Below are 18,487 nucleotides of genomic sequence, written 5' to 3'. Positions count from 1 at the left end.
CAGCTTCATTGACCTAAATTTGTTGCAATATATCATGCCATAATGTCATTTTTCTTTTCGATTTGATATTTGCGTGCGATTTATAATACTTAGATGCAAATTGCCCGCATGGGAAACGAAACGTTTAGAATCGAATCGGATTCTGTAATCCCGCACGTTTGACTGAGATCATTTACACCGCATACAGTAAAACATTCTGACCTCAATAACCTTTGACCTCCACAAATAACAAGAAAGAGACGAACTTCCTAGGTTGAATCTACACAGCATGTAATGAAGTTCATCTCATCTTTACTTTTGGAGTTATCATTTTTTCAGACTTTGACCTCTCTGACCCATGACCTCCAAAGACACCGATACATCGCTTCTCGGCCCGATGCAAGGGGACTGGGGCTGAGAGCGGATCAGTCGTTGGTAGTTTGGTTTTCGTGCCCAGGTTCTTTCCTGAGCGACTTTTCCTTAAAAAAAAAGTCGCTTCTCGGCCTTTTGGCTAAGATCATGTGTAGTATCTGTTCCCTTTCGAGGGGAATGGTGATGCACACCCGTCACAGTCCCGATGCAAGGGGACTGGGGTTGGGAGCGGATCAGTCGTTTGGTTTTCTTGGTGTATCACGTACTAACACACATATACGCGTATACCATTTGCACATTTGCATCCACACCATTTGCACATCTCACTTTTACTCTCGCCAAGAAATCGGAAGTTCAACAAGGCTTAATATCAAATGCATTGAGGCATACAGCCACACCGTTAGAAAGGTTCAATTTCTTTAATAAGGTTGACTCCTACTGCACAGACACCAAAAGATGACAAGACGCTGGTGTTAACACTATTCTTAAACGTCCATGTATTTTGATTTCACATAAAGAAAAAGAAGAAAAAAGAAGATCCTAGTTGTTTTCTTTATTAATAAATAGGAACACAGATTGACAATTTCCAATGAGCTTAATTAAAATCAATAAAACATGAAAAAATAATGAAATTTCTCTGAAACGATATGCACCACAACTTGACTAACATATAGACCATCACTCCAACTCCCTCCCCACAAAATTACCCAGACAGCACTGCAGCTAGACTTGTGGGCAAGCCAACTCACCAGGACAAACTAAACACTGGAGATGTCACAGATAATTAGTGGCTATTATGTGGGAAAGCAGAAAATTCGATTTTTGACACAATTTACATTACATACAACGCAAGCTAAACAAAACCTCACATCGCCTCGCTATTTGCCGGAAAAAACTTGGAATTCAGTGGTGACATCACAGGATGGGTAGAATGGGGAGGAGGGGGGGGGCGATGATTGAGGGTGGTTGGGTAACTTGTCTGTAGTGCAAATTAAATTGTGAAGCACCTCACAATTTTCTCTCTTATCAATGGCTTTCCACTGGTTGTGTCAAGTCAGGGTTTCATACCTAAACCAGATTAAAGCTCACAAACAGGGAAAAAGTAAATACATATTTTGGATAACCAAGTTCCCTCATGCAAGTGTACTTGATTATACGACTGTCCCTTAACACCACCCCCTCCACCCTTCCAATTACATTCAAGTATCAGAAAACCTTGTGATGCGCTTTATAACTGTCCATCCTCGTTTAACCAATCTTAAAAACAAAGCTTCTTTGTTCTACGGCTATTTTAAATCTGCAATCCTGATGAGCAAGATAAAAAAAGAGAAAAAATCCCAAGAAAACATTTCTTTATTTATTGTTTCCTTTCTAGAATTTGAGGGGCTATCCGTTAGAAATCAATGAAATTCCCTTTTAGAACTTGAAATGTTAATCTAAAAAAACTTTGATAAAGAGAACAGTAGTCAGGCAAAAATATGAGTGTGTACAGTAGCAGGTTGCAACCTAATTTAGCTAATCACGGTACACCCGTGACGGGAGTGTTACAGATGTGGGGAGACAGGTCAGCAAGGAGAAATCTGTATTACAAATATTAATCAGCGATTTACTTTTGTCAATATCTATGAATATATTATATTTATGTATCATATAATATTTCTTCAGGAATATTTCATCAGAGACACACACGTTCAATCTATACAGACATTCGACTGATATCTTTGTTTAATAACCGAATATCTGAGAATTCCTGCAAGGATCAACCAGAATTTGAGGAAAAAGTCATTAGTTTTACCATTCCACGCATCAAACTAACGATAAATATGTCCATGATGAATTTGGTGAGTGTGCAATGGAGGCAGGGATGGGAATGGGGACTGTTGGGAGAGGACAATGTTGCAAATGCATTAAGAATTGTTTAAACATATACTGGCAAATGTGGTCACTTGGTGGTCATCAGTCAAATCAGTGGTGAGATGATAACTGGTAATTTGGCAATTTTATTATCTTTCACCAGCTGCAACTTTACTAACAACCGTGAAGAACGTTTGAACCGGGGGAAAAAAATAATATTGATAATATTAATAATGATAGACAATTAGGCAAGATGTAACGTCACCTTACCATCAAAAGTATAATTTTCTTACAGCTATTAAATGAAAAAACTTCCTCGAAACATACGAGACTAATAGCTTAATTTCTTCATCTCTCCATGGAGATGGCTTTCACCTTTTCAAAACACCCCCTCCCAAAGCCATCTTCCCCTTCTTCAATCGAATAACATCTCAGTAAAATCTTGTATTTATAACAATTTATCTTAAACACACGTACCAAATAGAATTTAAAGCATTAATATGGGAAATGTGAATAATATTTTTCCAAACAGAAATTTAAGAAATTCTTATACCCCCCAAAATATATTAATAATAATAAAAAAAGGAAAAAAAAAAAGAGAGAGGAAAGCAAGAAAATAACATGCGAAAAGGGCTATTGCAGAAATGGGCAACAATTTCAGATTAAACTAGAACTTAAATTTTAGACAATAATTATCATAATAGTAACAATATACATTATACTGTATGTGTATGACTAGCAGCCAATGGCTACCATGATGACCGAAAAAAAATACAGTTTGATAATTCTGGAGTAAATGCCTTCAAATCAAGCCTGCACAGTATAATTCAAACTGGAACAATTTCTATCAACGTTTGATTAATTATAACTGTAGAGTTCATTCACCTATGTATTATGTTACCTTTAGAGTTCATTCACCAATGTATTACCTTACCTTTAGAGTTCATTCACCTATGTATTATGTTACCTTTAGAGTTCATTCACCTATGTATTATGTTACCTATAGAGTTCGTTCACCTACATTCTGAGTTGCCTGAATAGTTAATGCACTTATGTTCTGTGTTACCTTTAGAAACCATTTACCTATGTATAACGCTACCTTTAGAGTTCATTCACCTTTGTATTACGCTACCTTTAGAGTTCATTCACCTATGTACTATGTTACCTTTAGAGTTCATTCACCTATGTATTATGTTACCTTTAGAGTTCATTCACCTACATTCTGAGTTACCTGAAGAGTTAATGCACTTATGTTCTGTGTTACCTTTAGAGTTCTTTCACCTATGTATTACTTTACCTTTAGAGTTCTTCCACCTATGTATTACAGTACTTTACCTTTAGAGTTCATTCACCAACATTCTGTGTTACCTTTAAGAGCTAATGCACCTATGTTCTATGTTCTAAGTCTGCACTATTCTCAGGATTTTCTTGTAAATTTGTCAAAACCATGTGAAATGATGACTGCCGTGAACCAAGCTTCTCGTGGTTTGTATGTGACATCCTACTCAAATCTCAGATTTTCTAGAGGTAGTTTGTGAAACCTAAAAACGAAATTTTGAAACAGTAACTTTGGAAATAGCTGTTTACCATGGAACCATCCTTTAATAACAGAAAGGAATGCCTTTAGTTTTGTATAATGTCAAAGGTCATCAATACAGCCCCCCCCCCCTCCCTTCGGTCAATCCCCTCCCAAAGTTCCTTAGAAATCCAAATGATCATTACACACGATCCAACATATTTTTAACAGACATATTTCAGCCACTCTTAACCCTTATCCTCTAATTTGGCGCTCTGCAAAGCGTCTGATGGGGTCTCGACCTCCAGGAAAATACTTTTGAAACTTGAGACACTTTTTTACTTTTGCTTTTTTTAATTTTGGGGGCAAAACTGATGACCATTAAGGCTCCTTCCACATAGAGAAGAGGTACAGCACAGATGCTAATGCAAGTTTCACTTACAGTTCATGGATCAAAGGTGAGGAAATAGAATCGTACACCTTCTCAAGTTGTGCCCTAAAATGTATTTCTTTTTTATTGAGGTATCAAATCAAGTTGTAGGGATTCCCTGGATGGTGATAACGACGATGATAATTTTTATTAAACGAAACGTGCCAAGTGGACGTCTGTACATGTAAATGCGTGTAATACTAAAAGAGTTAAAAGAGGCAAAGATATGGAAGTACCTATTGCTGAATGAACCCGTAACAAAAAAAAATCCTTCTTAACAAGCCCACATGTCATCAATTCAGTTAAACCTAGAATGCTTTTGGATTGCCCTAAGGTAGGTTGCTAATCCAGGCCAAAAGTAAAATCCCCCCCCCCCCCCCCCCAAACACCTCAATTTATCAATTTATATGTGTTATATTATTTCTATATACTCTCTCTGATTTTGTAAAGACAGAACAATTTCAGATAATTTATTACTCTGAATGGAATTTTTCATGTCTATTTCTTGGTTGCCATAAGAGATTAATTAGCAATGTTTAAATACCAGCACCAAACATTAAAATATAATTACCATATTATGTTACAAGTTTTCATAATCCCTTGTTTCTTATGTGACATTTGCAATGATCCAATAAATATATTTTTTTAGCAACCTATTTTATTGAGATGGTCTTGGGAGTTGAGTGTTTCTACAGCAATACCTCTGACCTGGACCAGCAATGAAAGGTCAAGATTCACAAGCAAACCATAAATTGTATGAAAGAGCAGCTACACCCCTGCATCTTACCTACACCATTACCAGGAGATGCAGTCTGTATCTGACCTGGATCAGTAATGGCAGGAGGACATGCAAACATAGAATGTAACAAAGAGCAGCTCCACTCCCTACACTTCACCTGCAACATTTGTAATGAGATGTAATGTGTTTCTGAATGTCATTAAAAGCTAGGCACAAGCAGATACAAAAGAACAAACACGTAAACTTCACAAATTATGCGAGATCTCATAACGCTAACGTTTCGTCCGATACCACGACAGCTGACACCTCCAGCTGTCTCAAAAAAAATTTCCACCTCTGCACTGAGACCTTTTCATATCTTCAAAGCAGCTACCCAGGAAAGAAAATTTATATTACAAAATACATAATTCATATTTTCTTCAGGTAGGTCAGAACAAAACTTTATTAGAAGCCTTGAAAAGAATGCTACAATTAAAGCCAAATTTTGTTGGGTGCAGACAGAGAGTATGAAAACACATATTTACAAAGAGAAAAAAAAAAACACAATTGTAAACATATATGACCGAGCCTACTTTTCTGGCTGGGTGAAATCCCCAACGACGACTTTGCACAAAATTCTTGACACCACTGAAATCCTTATTATGAAAATAACCGAGAGCAAAAAAAAAAAAATTAAGATGTGTTATAAAAGGGAAATAGTATAGTAACTACGATAAACATACAGAAACAACTCAAATGAAAATAATGCAAAGAGAAAATTTGACAGACATGAAAATGCTCTAAAGAACAGCCTCTGTTAGGCTAGCTTCAAACAATTCTCCCTTTTTTAACTTATGTACAACTCACACATTTTCACTTTGACATATGAAAGAAGGAAAAGATACCATAGGTGATATATAAAGGCTTTCTTTTAATCTGATGAAAGTGAGTAAAGATTGAAAACAAAAAAATTCAGTAACACTGTGAAAATGGTCACATTCAGCACACAAATACCTTTTTTTTACTACACAAAATGTAGCATACACCAAAGTTTAAGCTCACTTTATTTTTTTACAAAGTTGAGTATATATGTTAATTATATATACAAAAGACTTCTTGGCAAGCAAGCTTGGACGACATTTTGTAGTTTAAATAGAAGCCTAATTATTCAATTCCAGTGCCACACTGAGGACTGCATCCCTTGAGAAGTAATGTATGTTCCTATTCTATCAATCATACACTAACTGACAGACAGTTCAATGGACATACCAACCAACTTGTAAAATAACTTTCTTCAAGTGTATTTGCCGGTCTCTTGAATATTCAATACTTGATTTCCTGCATTGCATGTTCATTCGTGATCACTGCCAATGCATACACATTTACATACATAAGCATAGGATTCAATCACACATACATTTACTGTGGTAGGCAATATAATATCTTATCATGCCATAATGCTGTAACTTTTCTCATAATGTTCTCAATCACAATGACTTTTATTCTCCTAACAGTCAGCTTATTCAATGGTATGTGCCCCTCTTTTTGTGGATCATAACTTTTGGAAGTGGCACTGGGATTGAAAAAGGAAACAGACATTTCCTGAAAACTCTAAATTATAAAGAAGACAAAAACCTGCAATGGCTTCTTAACGTCAAGGAAGTTACTCCAAAATATTCTTTGGGAAAGAAAGTCATAAAAATTTAAACCTTTCATCAATAATCTCTCATGCTATTTCACATTTTGGAGAACCTTTTCAACTCGTGAAAATCACTTCCAAAATCTTCTTTAGTCCACTAACATTTTCAGAACTTTTAACTTTTTTTTTAAAGATAAATTTTGATAAACTGAAGTTAGAAAATAATTCTATAATATAATTTTTTAATTTTTTTTTATCTTTTGATTTCTTTTGTTAGCTATACAAGTTTGATTTAGTCCTCATTTCAAGGAATTTCTCGAAAAGAATATTTGGCATGACAATTTTCAGTATTTTTAACCTTTACAAGTTCACAGACCGATGTAACCTTTGTAGTTTTTTGTTTGCAATAGGAATTATACAAATGAAAATTTTGCCTTTTACAAACATTTTCCGTCTGTTATCCACTGGTATCTATGTTGTAAATTCCGTTAAAAAAATTCATACCACATATCAAGCAGCAACATTATATCTATTATGGAAATTAAAATAAAGAGGAAAAAAGATTTGCTGACTTTTATTCCAAAGGTGCTTTACTAATGACTAACTGCTATCTAATCACAGTCACACATAGTATATCATGCCAAACAAAATTATATCATGTACAGAAAGAAACAAATTGAAGATAGAATTTCACTTATTTTACAATAACAGATTTTTAATTTTTTTTTTAATTAATATATATATAAATTTATATATACTGTCATTTTCATATATGACAATTGTTATCACAGAGGTCATTTTCATCATTTGAAATGAGAGCATCTTAACCGTGTCTGTGTTTTCGTCTAATTTCTAAAGCTTCTTAAAGTTTGAGCACCAAATATTTCCAGATGTCGGTGAGACCAAACTATAGTAAAGCCAATGATGGTGGACTGCACACCACTTTTAATCCTATTTGCAGTAAGAAAAAAAAAAAGTCTTTGATTTTAATGTCACTAATATATTTACATTTAATAATTTGTACGACATTTTAACCAGTTATAATGTAGTTTACGTGCCTAATTTCTTATGTACAGTAATATTCATTGGTTACTATGTGCCTGTAAAACAGTTAGTACATGAAAAGTGAAATTGATTAGATTATCCAAGTCAAAACAGCATTTACAAGAGAGTAGAAGAAGAAGAAGAAGACAAAAATTGAGAGTTTGATAATTTTTCCAGCTTTATGGGAGCCTTATTCTTTGAAATCCTTGGGAAAACGTTTTATAAAATTGTTCAACATTTTCTCCCAACTTCACTCAACGGAAAAGAGAGAATTTTTGTGAGTGTTGATTTGAGCACTGGTGAAAAATTACTGTGAGGTTGATATCTAGTTTCAAATGCAACTATGGAAATATCTTTACCCAGCGCGATTTTTCACAACTTTGTTGTTTCGGTTTCTCGTCAGCATGTTGCATTGTCTTCGGCCCTACAGGCAATATATCATCTAAGCACCAAAATACATAATATTAATCCACTTTCTTCTTCAAAAATTTGGTCAATACAACAAGGTCTATCACAAGAGCGGAATTCCTCATCTTTTCAGGAAGCTACAAAGATCTACTTTCCTATGAAACTGACAGTTACAGCTTTATCTCTTATCCATACACGAAAAATTTCATTCCAATGCTGTCATTGTTGCATCACCGTCAACTTTGTCATAACTTTGGGAAAATTCAATTATTCTCGTAAAGTATCTACGACGCTCCATCCATTGGCATGTGTCATAGACATATGAATAGAGAGGTGGGGTGATAACTCAGTATTTTGAGCTCATACCCCCTTTAGAAGTCAACACTGGCTTTTAAAGTTGAGCAAAAACATTGCATTTCTTTCCAGTGTTGACTGTATGACTCTACCGTTATCCGATATCTTGTAACTTTTGTTAGTTTTCTCGCTGGTAAGTTTGATAAATATTAGAAGCTAATAATTTACACATCAATTCTCATTTTCTACTCTGATGGCAAACTATGGTCATTTTTTTTTTTTCCATTTCCTTACATTTCCTCTACATTTGTAAGATTCATTACAATGCTGTAAGTTCTCAACATTTGGCTTTGGTTGAGCAATCTTTGAGATGTTTTTTTTTCTTTAATTCTCTTCTTAATATCATTTCCAGAATGTATTATAATAACTACCATTATAAGCAGCACCTTGAACCATACGAGAGCATAACATGTATACGACAAGTGAAAAAATATACTTGTCATTATGCATTCACTGTATGTTTCAAATCCTCTTTACTTCCATAAGTCAAAACCGTCACCCTTACCAAGAGTGATGAGCATGAACTTGCTTGCGATGTTGTTCCTGACGATCGACCAACCTATGCAAATATAAAATATAACAACGGTGTGCCAAATTTCTATGTGGTGGTACGTATATGAATCTGCCTGTGTGTACAAAAAAATATATAATAATTAAAAAAAAAAAAAAGAAGAAAAAAAAGGAGAATGAAAAAATTTCACTTTGAACAATAGACCGTATCTGGTCAAGGTGACAGCTAATCAGCAGAAACTGGCTTCCTCTCCCATATCAAGGACTTCTGTGTATCTGGTATCCATGGAAACAAGGTTCGGTAGTGTTTTCTGTCGCAGTAAAAAAAAGAAAATTGCAGATGCTAATGAGAGCTGAAGAGGAAGGCTTCATGGCTTCTTTCATAAATCAAAGATCGTTGAATTATTTCTTAATGTAGTTTCAATTATTTTGATGTCGCTTTCTTTATTATTATTATTATGGGTGGTATTTAAATAATCATAATAATAATGATACAAACACCCATGTGACTAATTGCAATAATTGAAAAGAGTGTTGAATATTCATTTCTCTTGGGAAAATGAGCGTATCACTGAGAAATATCACAACATGACCACATTCATGTTTTTAACATAAAAAACCAACAAATTAGAACCAGATCAGTCATATCGTAAAGTTTTGAAGGTTAAAATATTACAGATCACAGATTGCAAGCAAGCGTCTCACTTCTGACATAATGTTTAAATTCATCTAGATAAAGACACACGACCCCAATCCTTGTGACAGAAGTGCCAAATAGACCTACAAAATTAAAAAATTTAACAGAACAATTTGATTATTAAATATATATATATATATATTATTATAGAAAACCAGAGAAATAAGATATGACTCATAATTGACAAATAAGGAGTAAAGTTTTAGAAAATAATAATACTCCTTATTTGTCAATTATGAGTCATATCTTATTTCTCTGGTTTTCTATAATAATATTTTCTTTTGGAGTAAACGTTGATTTTCGTTATATTATATATATATATATATACGTGAAAGAAAAGAAATATTCAATGTTTTCAAATTCAGGGGATTGGTTTAATGAAGTTACTCTTTTGACATTGCTTAAACTTGAGTCGGTGGTGCAAGTTCTGAATGATGAGAGTATAGGCCACTACTCACCTGCAAGAGTCTGCATGTCCTGGTGGTGAGTGGGGTACTGTTCATATTTAAGTGGCTCAGCTTCTTCAAGTCCGATAAGTTTCTCAGCCCCTGGTCTGTCACTTGTGTCTCGCAAAGGTTCAACGATAACAGTTCTAGCATGTGTTCCGTGATCAGTTCGAGTCCGTCGTCTCCAAACTGTATCAAAAAAAAGGAAGGAAAAAAAAGCGTAAGGAAGAGTCGGAAATGTTTATGAAAGTTTGTTTAGCTAAACCGCTGACATTTACCTTGACAACGTTTTGCTGGCAACGAAGCATGAATCACTCACTACATAGCTTCTGTATTTGTAGAGAGTACAGAATGAGTTTTAGTGAGCCTGCCCTTCCCCTTATCACATGGATATTTCCCTTAAATTTTGAATAATGGTTTCGAAAGTTAACAACGATCGCTTCTTCCGACCGTTCCTTTAATGGTGAAGTATGTCGCATGTCAATTGGTGACAGCTTAAAAAACCAATGCAGATTTTTGCAGGGAGACCTACTAATTGCTCAAACAAATCCAAGTTTGTTTGAATTCCAGTTTAATAGCAGCTCTACATTTGACGGTTATGAAATACCTGAGTAGACCATAGGTTGAGATGTTTGAGGTTGGGCAGCTTTATGAGGATCTTAGCACACTGGCTGGTGACGTGGGTGAAAGCTAGGTTGAGGCTCTCCAGGTTTCCAAGAGGACCGTTACTGAAGAGGCGGGCCACGTCTGCATCGGTGGACTTGGAGGGCAGTGAGAGAGACTTTGGTCCTCCCTTTTCTCTCTGAGGACAAAGACAAAAGCAGGACAATGGCATAAATTTCACATGCAATGAACTGCGAGACAATTTTGTTATCAATGTTACCTTTTCCCAAACAAAATGTCTCTCGGATATTACATCAAATACCGTTTCAATTACGACTCTCTGTGAAAACATTTAGCTAGAATCCTCACTTGACCAACAACAAACTCGATTCATCTATTGCTCATTGTTTTTTGAGTAATGTCCTGCTGGGATAAACTTGTCTGAAATTGGTGACCAAAGTCAAATGACAATTGCCTTATTATTAACAAATATCTATCTAATATATACTTTATTGTTTAAGGATAAATTGTACTTGCGTTTTGTACTTTGGATAGGCTACTGAAAAAAATATAGCTGCTAGTGGTTACATTCAATTACGACAATTTGTACATCTTAGGTCTTCTTTGTTTTGCTAAAAAGTTGAGCTTCATTTTTTAAAATAAATCACAAGGGTTAGGAAGCATACAGAAGCTCGTTTGAAACCCTATGTATGCAGCCGTGGTGAATGAAGCTGTTTGCAAACACAAGGTGAAAGTACGGAACAACATCCCGCTGCCCAACTGGCAAAGCAGAAATACCCAAATCTACAAGAGTAGTAGTACTATAGCTAAACAACACTGCCAGCTTGGCAATAATTTTGATTTTAGGTACAGACGGGCTGACACATGGTGCTTGCGTGCAATCAAGCAACCAAAAAGATCACTTTCAGGTATTTTGAAACTGAAAAACATGTCACCACTTGTGAACTCAGTAGGTCTCCTTGAATTATCCCCTACTTGAACATTACATAAACCTTTACAGTAAAAATCCTAAAAGATCCATACATACATACATACATTCTGCTTAAGTACCATGTACACCACAGCATGCTTTGTGACTCTTTTTCTTCCAAAAAAGAGAGCTTTCTGAAAACTTGATTAAACACTCTTTCCTTCCTCTTTCAAGAAGGAAAAAGGCCAAATGTCAAATCACTCAGGACATGATTTCTTCAGGTTATCAAGTACCTTTACGACTGTTAGATTTTTGTAATGGGAGGAAAATTTAGCATCGTTTCCAGGGTAACTTAAACCTTTAACATTATCAGATGGTGAAAACTGAAACCTGAAAACGAGGTCAGGCAGGAACTCATATATGTCTTCTACACGTCAAGGAAAATGTGAATCAGGGAAGCATTTTAAATATTTTCATCACGATGAGGGAAACCTGTAAGTAGTTAGGCAGGTATTCTGTGGATTACCGGTACTGTAGGAGGTGAAAGTTGAGGTCTGTCTCTGTATGCTGAATCTCTCAATATATGCGTGACGGGATGTAACCATTAAGTATATATTGCATGTACCCTTGACGATCATATTGCACTGTGTCCTGGTGTGTGAGCAATGATGTGTTCTGTGCCCGTGTTCAGTTTTGCGTGACATCTTCCTCGATGTGTTCTGTGTTAATGTTTCCCGTGGTGTGCTGCTGATGTGTCGTGTGACAGCGACGGGTTTGTGACATGTCTCACTCTGTGTGGCGCATTTTCGTGTCATGTGTGTTGTGTACTGTGAAATTTTGACTTGTTTTGTGTTGTGTTGTGTGTTGTGTTACGTGTGATATGATGGGTGTAGTGATGAATTCAGCGATGTGCAGTTTTGACTGTGATGTGTTCTGCCACAAGATGTGTTTGTGTAATTTGCAATGCTCTGCTGTTTGTGATGTGTCATGTGCGTGTGTCTTAAGTGGGGCTTATTGTGGTATGTAGAACAATTGTTCTACTGTCATAACCATAGTTGATATGAATATTCAAAGATATTAAAATCTCTTTGCTGATAAGTTCCTGTGAAGGTATTTAAGGGAGATTATAGCAGACAAAACCCAGCTCTCCCTGGACGGGTTCCAGCTAATTGTGAAAGCAGACTCACCAGCTGTTGCAAGACCAGTTGTCTTTCGCAGAGAGCGTCGTACATGATGCGACCTTCCTCCGTACTCTTTAAGACTTGAATGACCTCTACTTCCTGTTCTGGTTTCAAGAGGATATCAAGCTCCAGCATAGAACACACAACCTGTGACACGAAAGATTCAAAAAGTGAACGTTAACCGTTAAAGTTGAAACATTTTGTTCACAGCATACTTGGTTAGTAATAGGTGCATGATTTTTACTTTTGTTTGGCATCCTCCTATGTCAGTCAGGAGCAAAAGAAAATGTCAGCCAGAGAAAAAGTAGACTACCCCTCTGGCGCCAGGACGCCCTGAGGTGCGATCCAGGGTACACACCTCCCTGCCCTCGTCCCCTTTTCAACCTACCGCAAAAATTAGTTATAACAGTTACTATAGTAGTTATTAGCGCAACATTGCATTTAAAGTCTAAATATGCTTCAAAAATCACCATATGACCTGACAATTTCATTTTTTCTTTGGCTTCCTTCTCCCACCCTGCCCCCCCCCCCACACCACCCCGACCTCAAATCAACCAATCCTATGCACTCCAAGGTGACACCATGTCTGGTTAACATGCTCTAGTTTCCTCTCAATTTGCAAATCTCAGTTTGAGTTATTCTCTCAAGGTTTGCTTAAGTTGCCGAACGAACGCAAGATGCTGATCACGATGGATTTGTTGGTTGATGCAATCACACTCTGTGAAGTATGTTCAACCTTGTAATGAATCCAAGGAATTTATCATCCTTTAAACGATACATGTCATATCCAGTGAAGCCATAATAAAGTTTGGTTCACTAAGTCGAAGATGTCGATTATTTCCTGACCAAAAGACACAAGAATTCAACTCTCGTATTAAACCAAACCTACAAACGGTTTTTACATTTCTCTTCCCCCGTCGGCCGGAGAAATTTTCTTGGAGACTGTTCGACCAAATGTCTAGCATATGATTCTGTGAAAGTCGGTACCAGGGGTCAGAGTCCTGATATATGCTGGATGTTCTCTTGTTCACGGAAGGGGAGGAAGAACGATGGCATGTTTTCCGTTGGCAGCATAGGGCAAGAGTTAGTTTGAAACCAGAGTGCAAACCCCACCTCGGTTCTGTCATTGCTACTGCCCAGGGTCGAGACCATTTGTCAGTGCAGGATCATATACCAGGTGGGGAAGTAAAGCAGCTTGCTATGTGAGGTCAACAAGTTTGATAAAACCAGAGAACTATTATCTTTAAAACAGGATTACGTTTGGATCGATCACTCTATTCGAAGATGGTCTGTATAATTCACACGTGATACTCGCATTGAGACAGACGTTGTTATGGGTTTTCAGAATTGAACGGTATTGAAAAATTGAATGAAATCGACAGTTTCCTTGCTTATACACAATCTGTGCTGCAAATCTTACCTGTACATATTTGTATCTATAGAACAAACAAACAAACAAATAGACAACAAACAAACAAACAAATAGACAGATGAAAATGAAGCAAGCAAGTAGACACACAGACAGACCTATCAGACCCCAACTACAAGTGTAGTTACATTGTTCATGTTGACACGCAAAACAACCTTTGACCTCCTCACATGGTTACAGCTAAGGTACTCCCAACTTAAAACCTACAACAATATTAGATAAAAACTGCACCGGATTTTAAAAGTTTTGCATATTCCTTTCACAAGGTTTTTTTTTAAAATTTTTATTAATTTTTTTATTAATTTTTAATTTTTAAAATTTTAAAATTTAAATTTTTTAATATATGTCGTCCAGTTACAGAGTTGTTGACAATTTACAATTCATAATCATGGACGTTAAATATGAATGTAAGAGACTGACTTCGGTCAGCTTGCGGCTTTGATAAGCCAATGAGGCTTCTTGGAGAGTTCCTGCTTGCAGGAGGATCTAAAATACATACATACATATACATACATACAATTTCACATTGCGAACACTACCGTACCTCGAGACAGGTCTTGTTGCCAATCTTGGCCAGCTGTACCACGGGTTCAAAAAGCCGAGGAGTAACAGACAGCAAGAAGCGTCTTCTTCTGCAACAACAGCTGATCAGCTTTTGTAGCTGGAGAAAAAAGAAGAAAAAATCCATTCAAGATATGCCATTATTGAGTGAAAACCTGGTTAGCCCTTGCTCTTTTTTGAAAGTTTATTTCCTGCTCCAGCTGCTTGATTTAGCTGAGATGAGGGAGACAGCTTCGGTTACTTCTTAGATCGTGTGATACCCGACAAATAACCGTTCTCTCCGGGTATAAACCAAGCGTGGGGCGAACCAGGTTGAACTTGTAATGTCTGCAAAGATAGGGATGAAGTAATGTCAGGTTGCTGCCTAATGCTGCCTAAATGAGTTGACTGCAGAAAGAGTCACTCCAAGGTTCCAGCAGGATACATTCCATAGAAGAATAAACAAACTGAATGCGTGCAAATGTAATCGACTGTAGTCGATTTGCTGACGTCACTTCGACAATCATGTGTTTTGAGTATAAAAGATTCTAATGATATTACCATCGTTGAGAAGAGTTCTCCATCATCGTCGCAAGCAGGACCCACCGGGCAGAATATATCCAGCCAACCAGCCTTTCCATCTCTGACACCACACACTGCCGTATGTACCTGATGACATAATACAAAAAATAATAGTAATAATAATAATAACCACAACAACAACAACAATAATAATATTAATAAAGTACAGATGGAAATGTTTGTTCATAAATAGGAACATGAACTCAGCCAATCACTTTAATCATACAACAAATCTAGCAGACAGATCAATGATGATGGAATGTATTTCTCTGTAAAGCATCAAAATTGAAAACAGATAAGCAGGTAGAACACAAAATAATAAAGTATATAAGGAGTATGTCATATGTTAAAGATATTACTCCTGATCACTTGACAAAATCCCCCCCCTAAAAAAAAACAGGGGCGGGGGGGGGAGAGGGGTGACAGACATTTTCCTTGACATTGGAAAGGGAAAATTATTACAAAACATTAAAACTTTTCAAAAGCTAGAATAAAGAAATCCAAAGGAAATGGGGAAATTGAATAAAAAAGTGATCTTGTCTCACCTAGATCAAATTAAGTCTTGGAAAAATCAGGTGAAGGAAAAATGCTTAATATCTTTTGTCTTTACAACTGTACATTTATTTAACAGACAGGTTCATTTGTTATAACTTGTGGAAATCTCAAATATTAATGAATGTATGCAAATATATATATGTATATATATATTTATATGTCTAAATACATAAATATATCTATTTCTATATAGATATATACATATATACGTCAATGCCACAATTAGGGGCACATCAATATTTAAGGTCCCCATCACACTGTTTAAGGCATGAAGTATATATATTATATTTAATAGTACCAAGGCCAAGCAAATATACCAGAGTACATTGGAAACTTATAAAAAAATAAAATTCTTGATACAGTTGTCAGATACAACCTTCACCGCGTTTGTCTATAACAGTGACACCAAAAAATTACAATGTATGAAGCAAAATTTGTATACAAACATCTTGCTGACTTTAACCATCCTTAAAAAGAAAGTAAAAACCATCAATTTCTCTGTTTAGTGAATAAGGTTTTAATTGATTATTGTTACACCACTTTAATATGTTGTCAATATAATTGAATTTGTGATGAGCTGGAAAATCCAAAACAGAGATTCAAAACAGGGCCTCCTGCTTAATATGCAGACACCCTAACCAACTACAGCCTATGGATGCTGATTGTGTGTCCAGAGGTTCAGGCGCGTAGCCAGGAATTTGCCAAGGGGGGCAAAAATGAAGGCAAACTATCAGAGCCTCAGATTCGGCTTTTCAAACTATCTAAGCGTAGCACCACCACGGTTGGCGTGAAGCGTACAAGAAAATTTTGGCTGAAAATGCCTCCCAGATCGCTGGAAATGGCACTTCCCAGGCCTTGTAAGTTGCATCTTAGCATTTTCTCTTTTGAAATTACTAGCAATATCATGAAAACATTTAAAAAAAATATGCTCAAGGGGGGGGGCAGCTGCCCCCTTCGCCCCCCCATGGCTACGCGCCTGCAGAGGTTCAAAACCTGTACGGAAGTTTGTCATTCCACTGTAGGCTTTTGCCACCTGTATCGAACAATGCTAGTGTGTGTGTACATATATACATGTATCTAAATAGGTTCATATTCAATATGTTAATATGTGATTCTCATGTAGCTCGGAGTAATTAAGCTTGCCTTTTATTATGTACTGTATCGCGTCATAGAGTTTAATCTTCGAAATAGAAATGCTTCCAATGTCGCTATACCCAGAGGCGATTTTCTATTAGGCAGGCAGCAGAATTAAGTTAATGAGATGTTAATGTTTGCCATACTACACAGGCGTGTGTACGCACACGTGCACCCACACACACACATTCCTGAATGTGGAGGTACACCGAAAAACCAATTCATATGCAGATGACCAAACATACTTTAACATAATTTTCATGATTTTGTATTCATTTCAACATGACGCAGTTTGTTCAACACAACAAATATAAACTGTGTGTATCAAAGAAATTCTACTTGGGCATACACATGTCACTTATTTTGACTTCTGATAGCAAAACTCGACTTGGACAGATGGAGGAGAAGAAGAAGAAGAAGAAATGCTAAACTCATAATTTGTCATGAGTATTATAAGAGTTACTGTTTGATGAATGCAGCAGATGTCAAAAGCAACTCACACACATGAACAAGCAGTATAAACCAACACTGCTTTCCATCCCCCGGTTTGACTCCTAAAAACATCTTACGCGGACATTTCACTGAATGGCAAGATTCCTTTTTTGAAAGATTAAAAAACTGGTAGACACCTTATTGTTATGATAATTAATGCTTCCGTTAGGCTTTGGTCTGTGTCAGTAATTTGAACTTTGGAGAGGTAGGGGACAAAAATATGTATTGAACTTAACGGCAACTGTTGATTGATAACAGATTTGTAAATGATCTTTCGACAGAAAAACAGCTCGGGATCATATTAAATCCATCCCAAAAATTGTAGTCATGGTTTACGTCATTCCTCTGTTTCTTGGTAAAACTTACTGCAAACTGTCAAAAAGATGATTTTAAATGCTACTTAGGACGTTCTGTAGATTTCTTCTTAATTGATCACACGTCATATTGATGAACGACATCTCACTGATATTATTATAAACCACTTTAGGATTAACATCATCTTTCCCTCTCAGTTTCTGATGGCAGCTATCTATAAGGTTATTCCTTTATTCCTTACAGCAGGATAAACATCATTGATGTTTTTGACATTTTCATCCACGCCAAATTGCAGTATTTAAATAATGCATCCAACATCCAACCGTCGAGCAAAGCCTGCGGGGGATTATTTTAACGCGCTAGCATGCCCATCGTCCTCAAAACATTCGCAAATGCGACGTGACAGCAGATCAAGATTAATTTAGAAATCGAGAGGAGAAGTGAAATCCCACCTACACCCCCCTCTCCCCCCCCCTGAATATGATTATTTATGGTAGTTACATTGGGCAGTATTTTTCATTTTTCATCGTTACTCATGTCTTACATAATCTTTACGAAAGAAATGTAAACTTGATTCGATTAGAATTTGACGGGATGAATTACGAGACAGAAATGTAGGTTACTTTGTGGAAAGGTCATACAACAATTGTCTCGATATTGACTGTGGGTTGGGCGTCGAGATCTTTCTTGTCGCGGGTCCACTACCTCCTTAAATTAGGCTGGCCCCAAGTAGCCGTACTTTTTAAGGAATAACGAAA

At 36.4% G+C, this 18,487-nt stretch overlaps 1 protein-coding gene, 1 long non-coding RNA gene and 1 pseudogene across 2 annotated transcripts in view; 1 reads left to right on the top strand and 2 right to left on the bottom strand.

The window, feature by feature from the left end:
* The first annotated feature begins 470 nt into the window (after window positions 1-470).
* On the top strand, window positions 471-681 carry LOC139965869 (U2 spliceosomal RNA; annotated as a pseudogene).
* Window positions 682-824: 143 nt separating this feature from the next.
* LOC139961281 (uncharacterized) lies at window positions 825-4,303 on the bottom strand. Its single transcript, XR_011790800.1, has 2 exons — window positions 3,206-4,303; window positions 825-3,172 (listed from the first exon to the last, which is right to left on the bottom strand). It is a non-coding gene; the product is annotated as an uncharacterized lncRNA (long non-coding RNA).
* A 3,635-nt stretch (window positions 4,304-7,938) lies between these two features.
* The window catches only part of LOC139961276 (C-Maf-inducing protein-like), an 85,024-nt gene continuing 74,475 nt past the window's right edge, over window positions 7,939-18,487 (bottom strand). Inside the window, exons 12-17 of the mRNA XM_071960374.1 lie at window positions 15,213-15,320; window positions 14,656-14,772; window positions 12,689-12,829; window positions 10,575-10,769; window positions 9,980-10,156; window positions 7,939-9,135 (exon numbers count right to left, since the gene is read on the bottom strand). Coding sequence (XP_071816475.1) covers window positions 9,055-9,135; window positions 9,980-10,156; window positions 10,575-10,769; window positions 12,689-12,829; window positions 14,656-14,772; window positions 15,213-15,320 — 819 coding nt within the window. The 3' untranslated portion in view covers window positions 7,939-9,054. The remainder of the gene's footprint in view (window positions 9,136-9,979; window positions 10,157-10,574; window positions 10,770-12,688; window positions 12,830-14,655; window positions 14,773-15,212; window positions 15,321-18,487) is intronic.

Source organism: Apostichopus japonicus, chromosome 3 (assembly GCF_037975245.1).
Source record: "Apostichopus japonicus isolate 1M-3 chromosome 3, ASM3797524v1, whole genome shotgun sequence".
Lineage (NCBI taxonomy): Eukaryota > Metazoa > Echinodermata > Holothuroidea > Aspidochirotida > Stichopodidae > Apostichopus > Apostichopus japonicus.
Note: the sequence above shows the minus strand (reverse complement) of the source record. Positions and strands in the feature narration are given on the sequence as shown.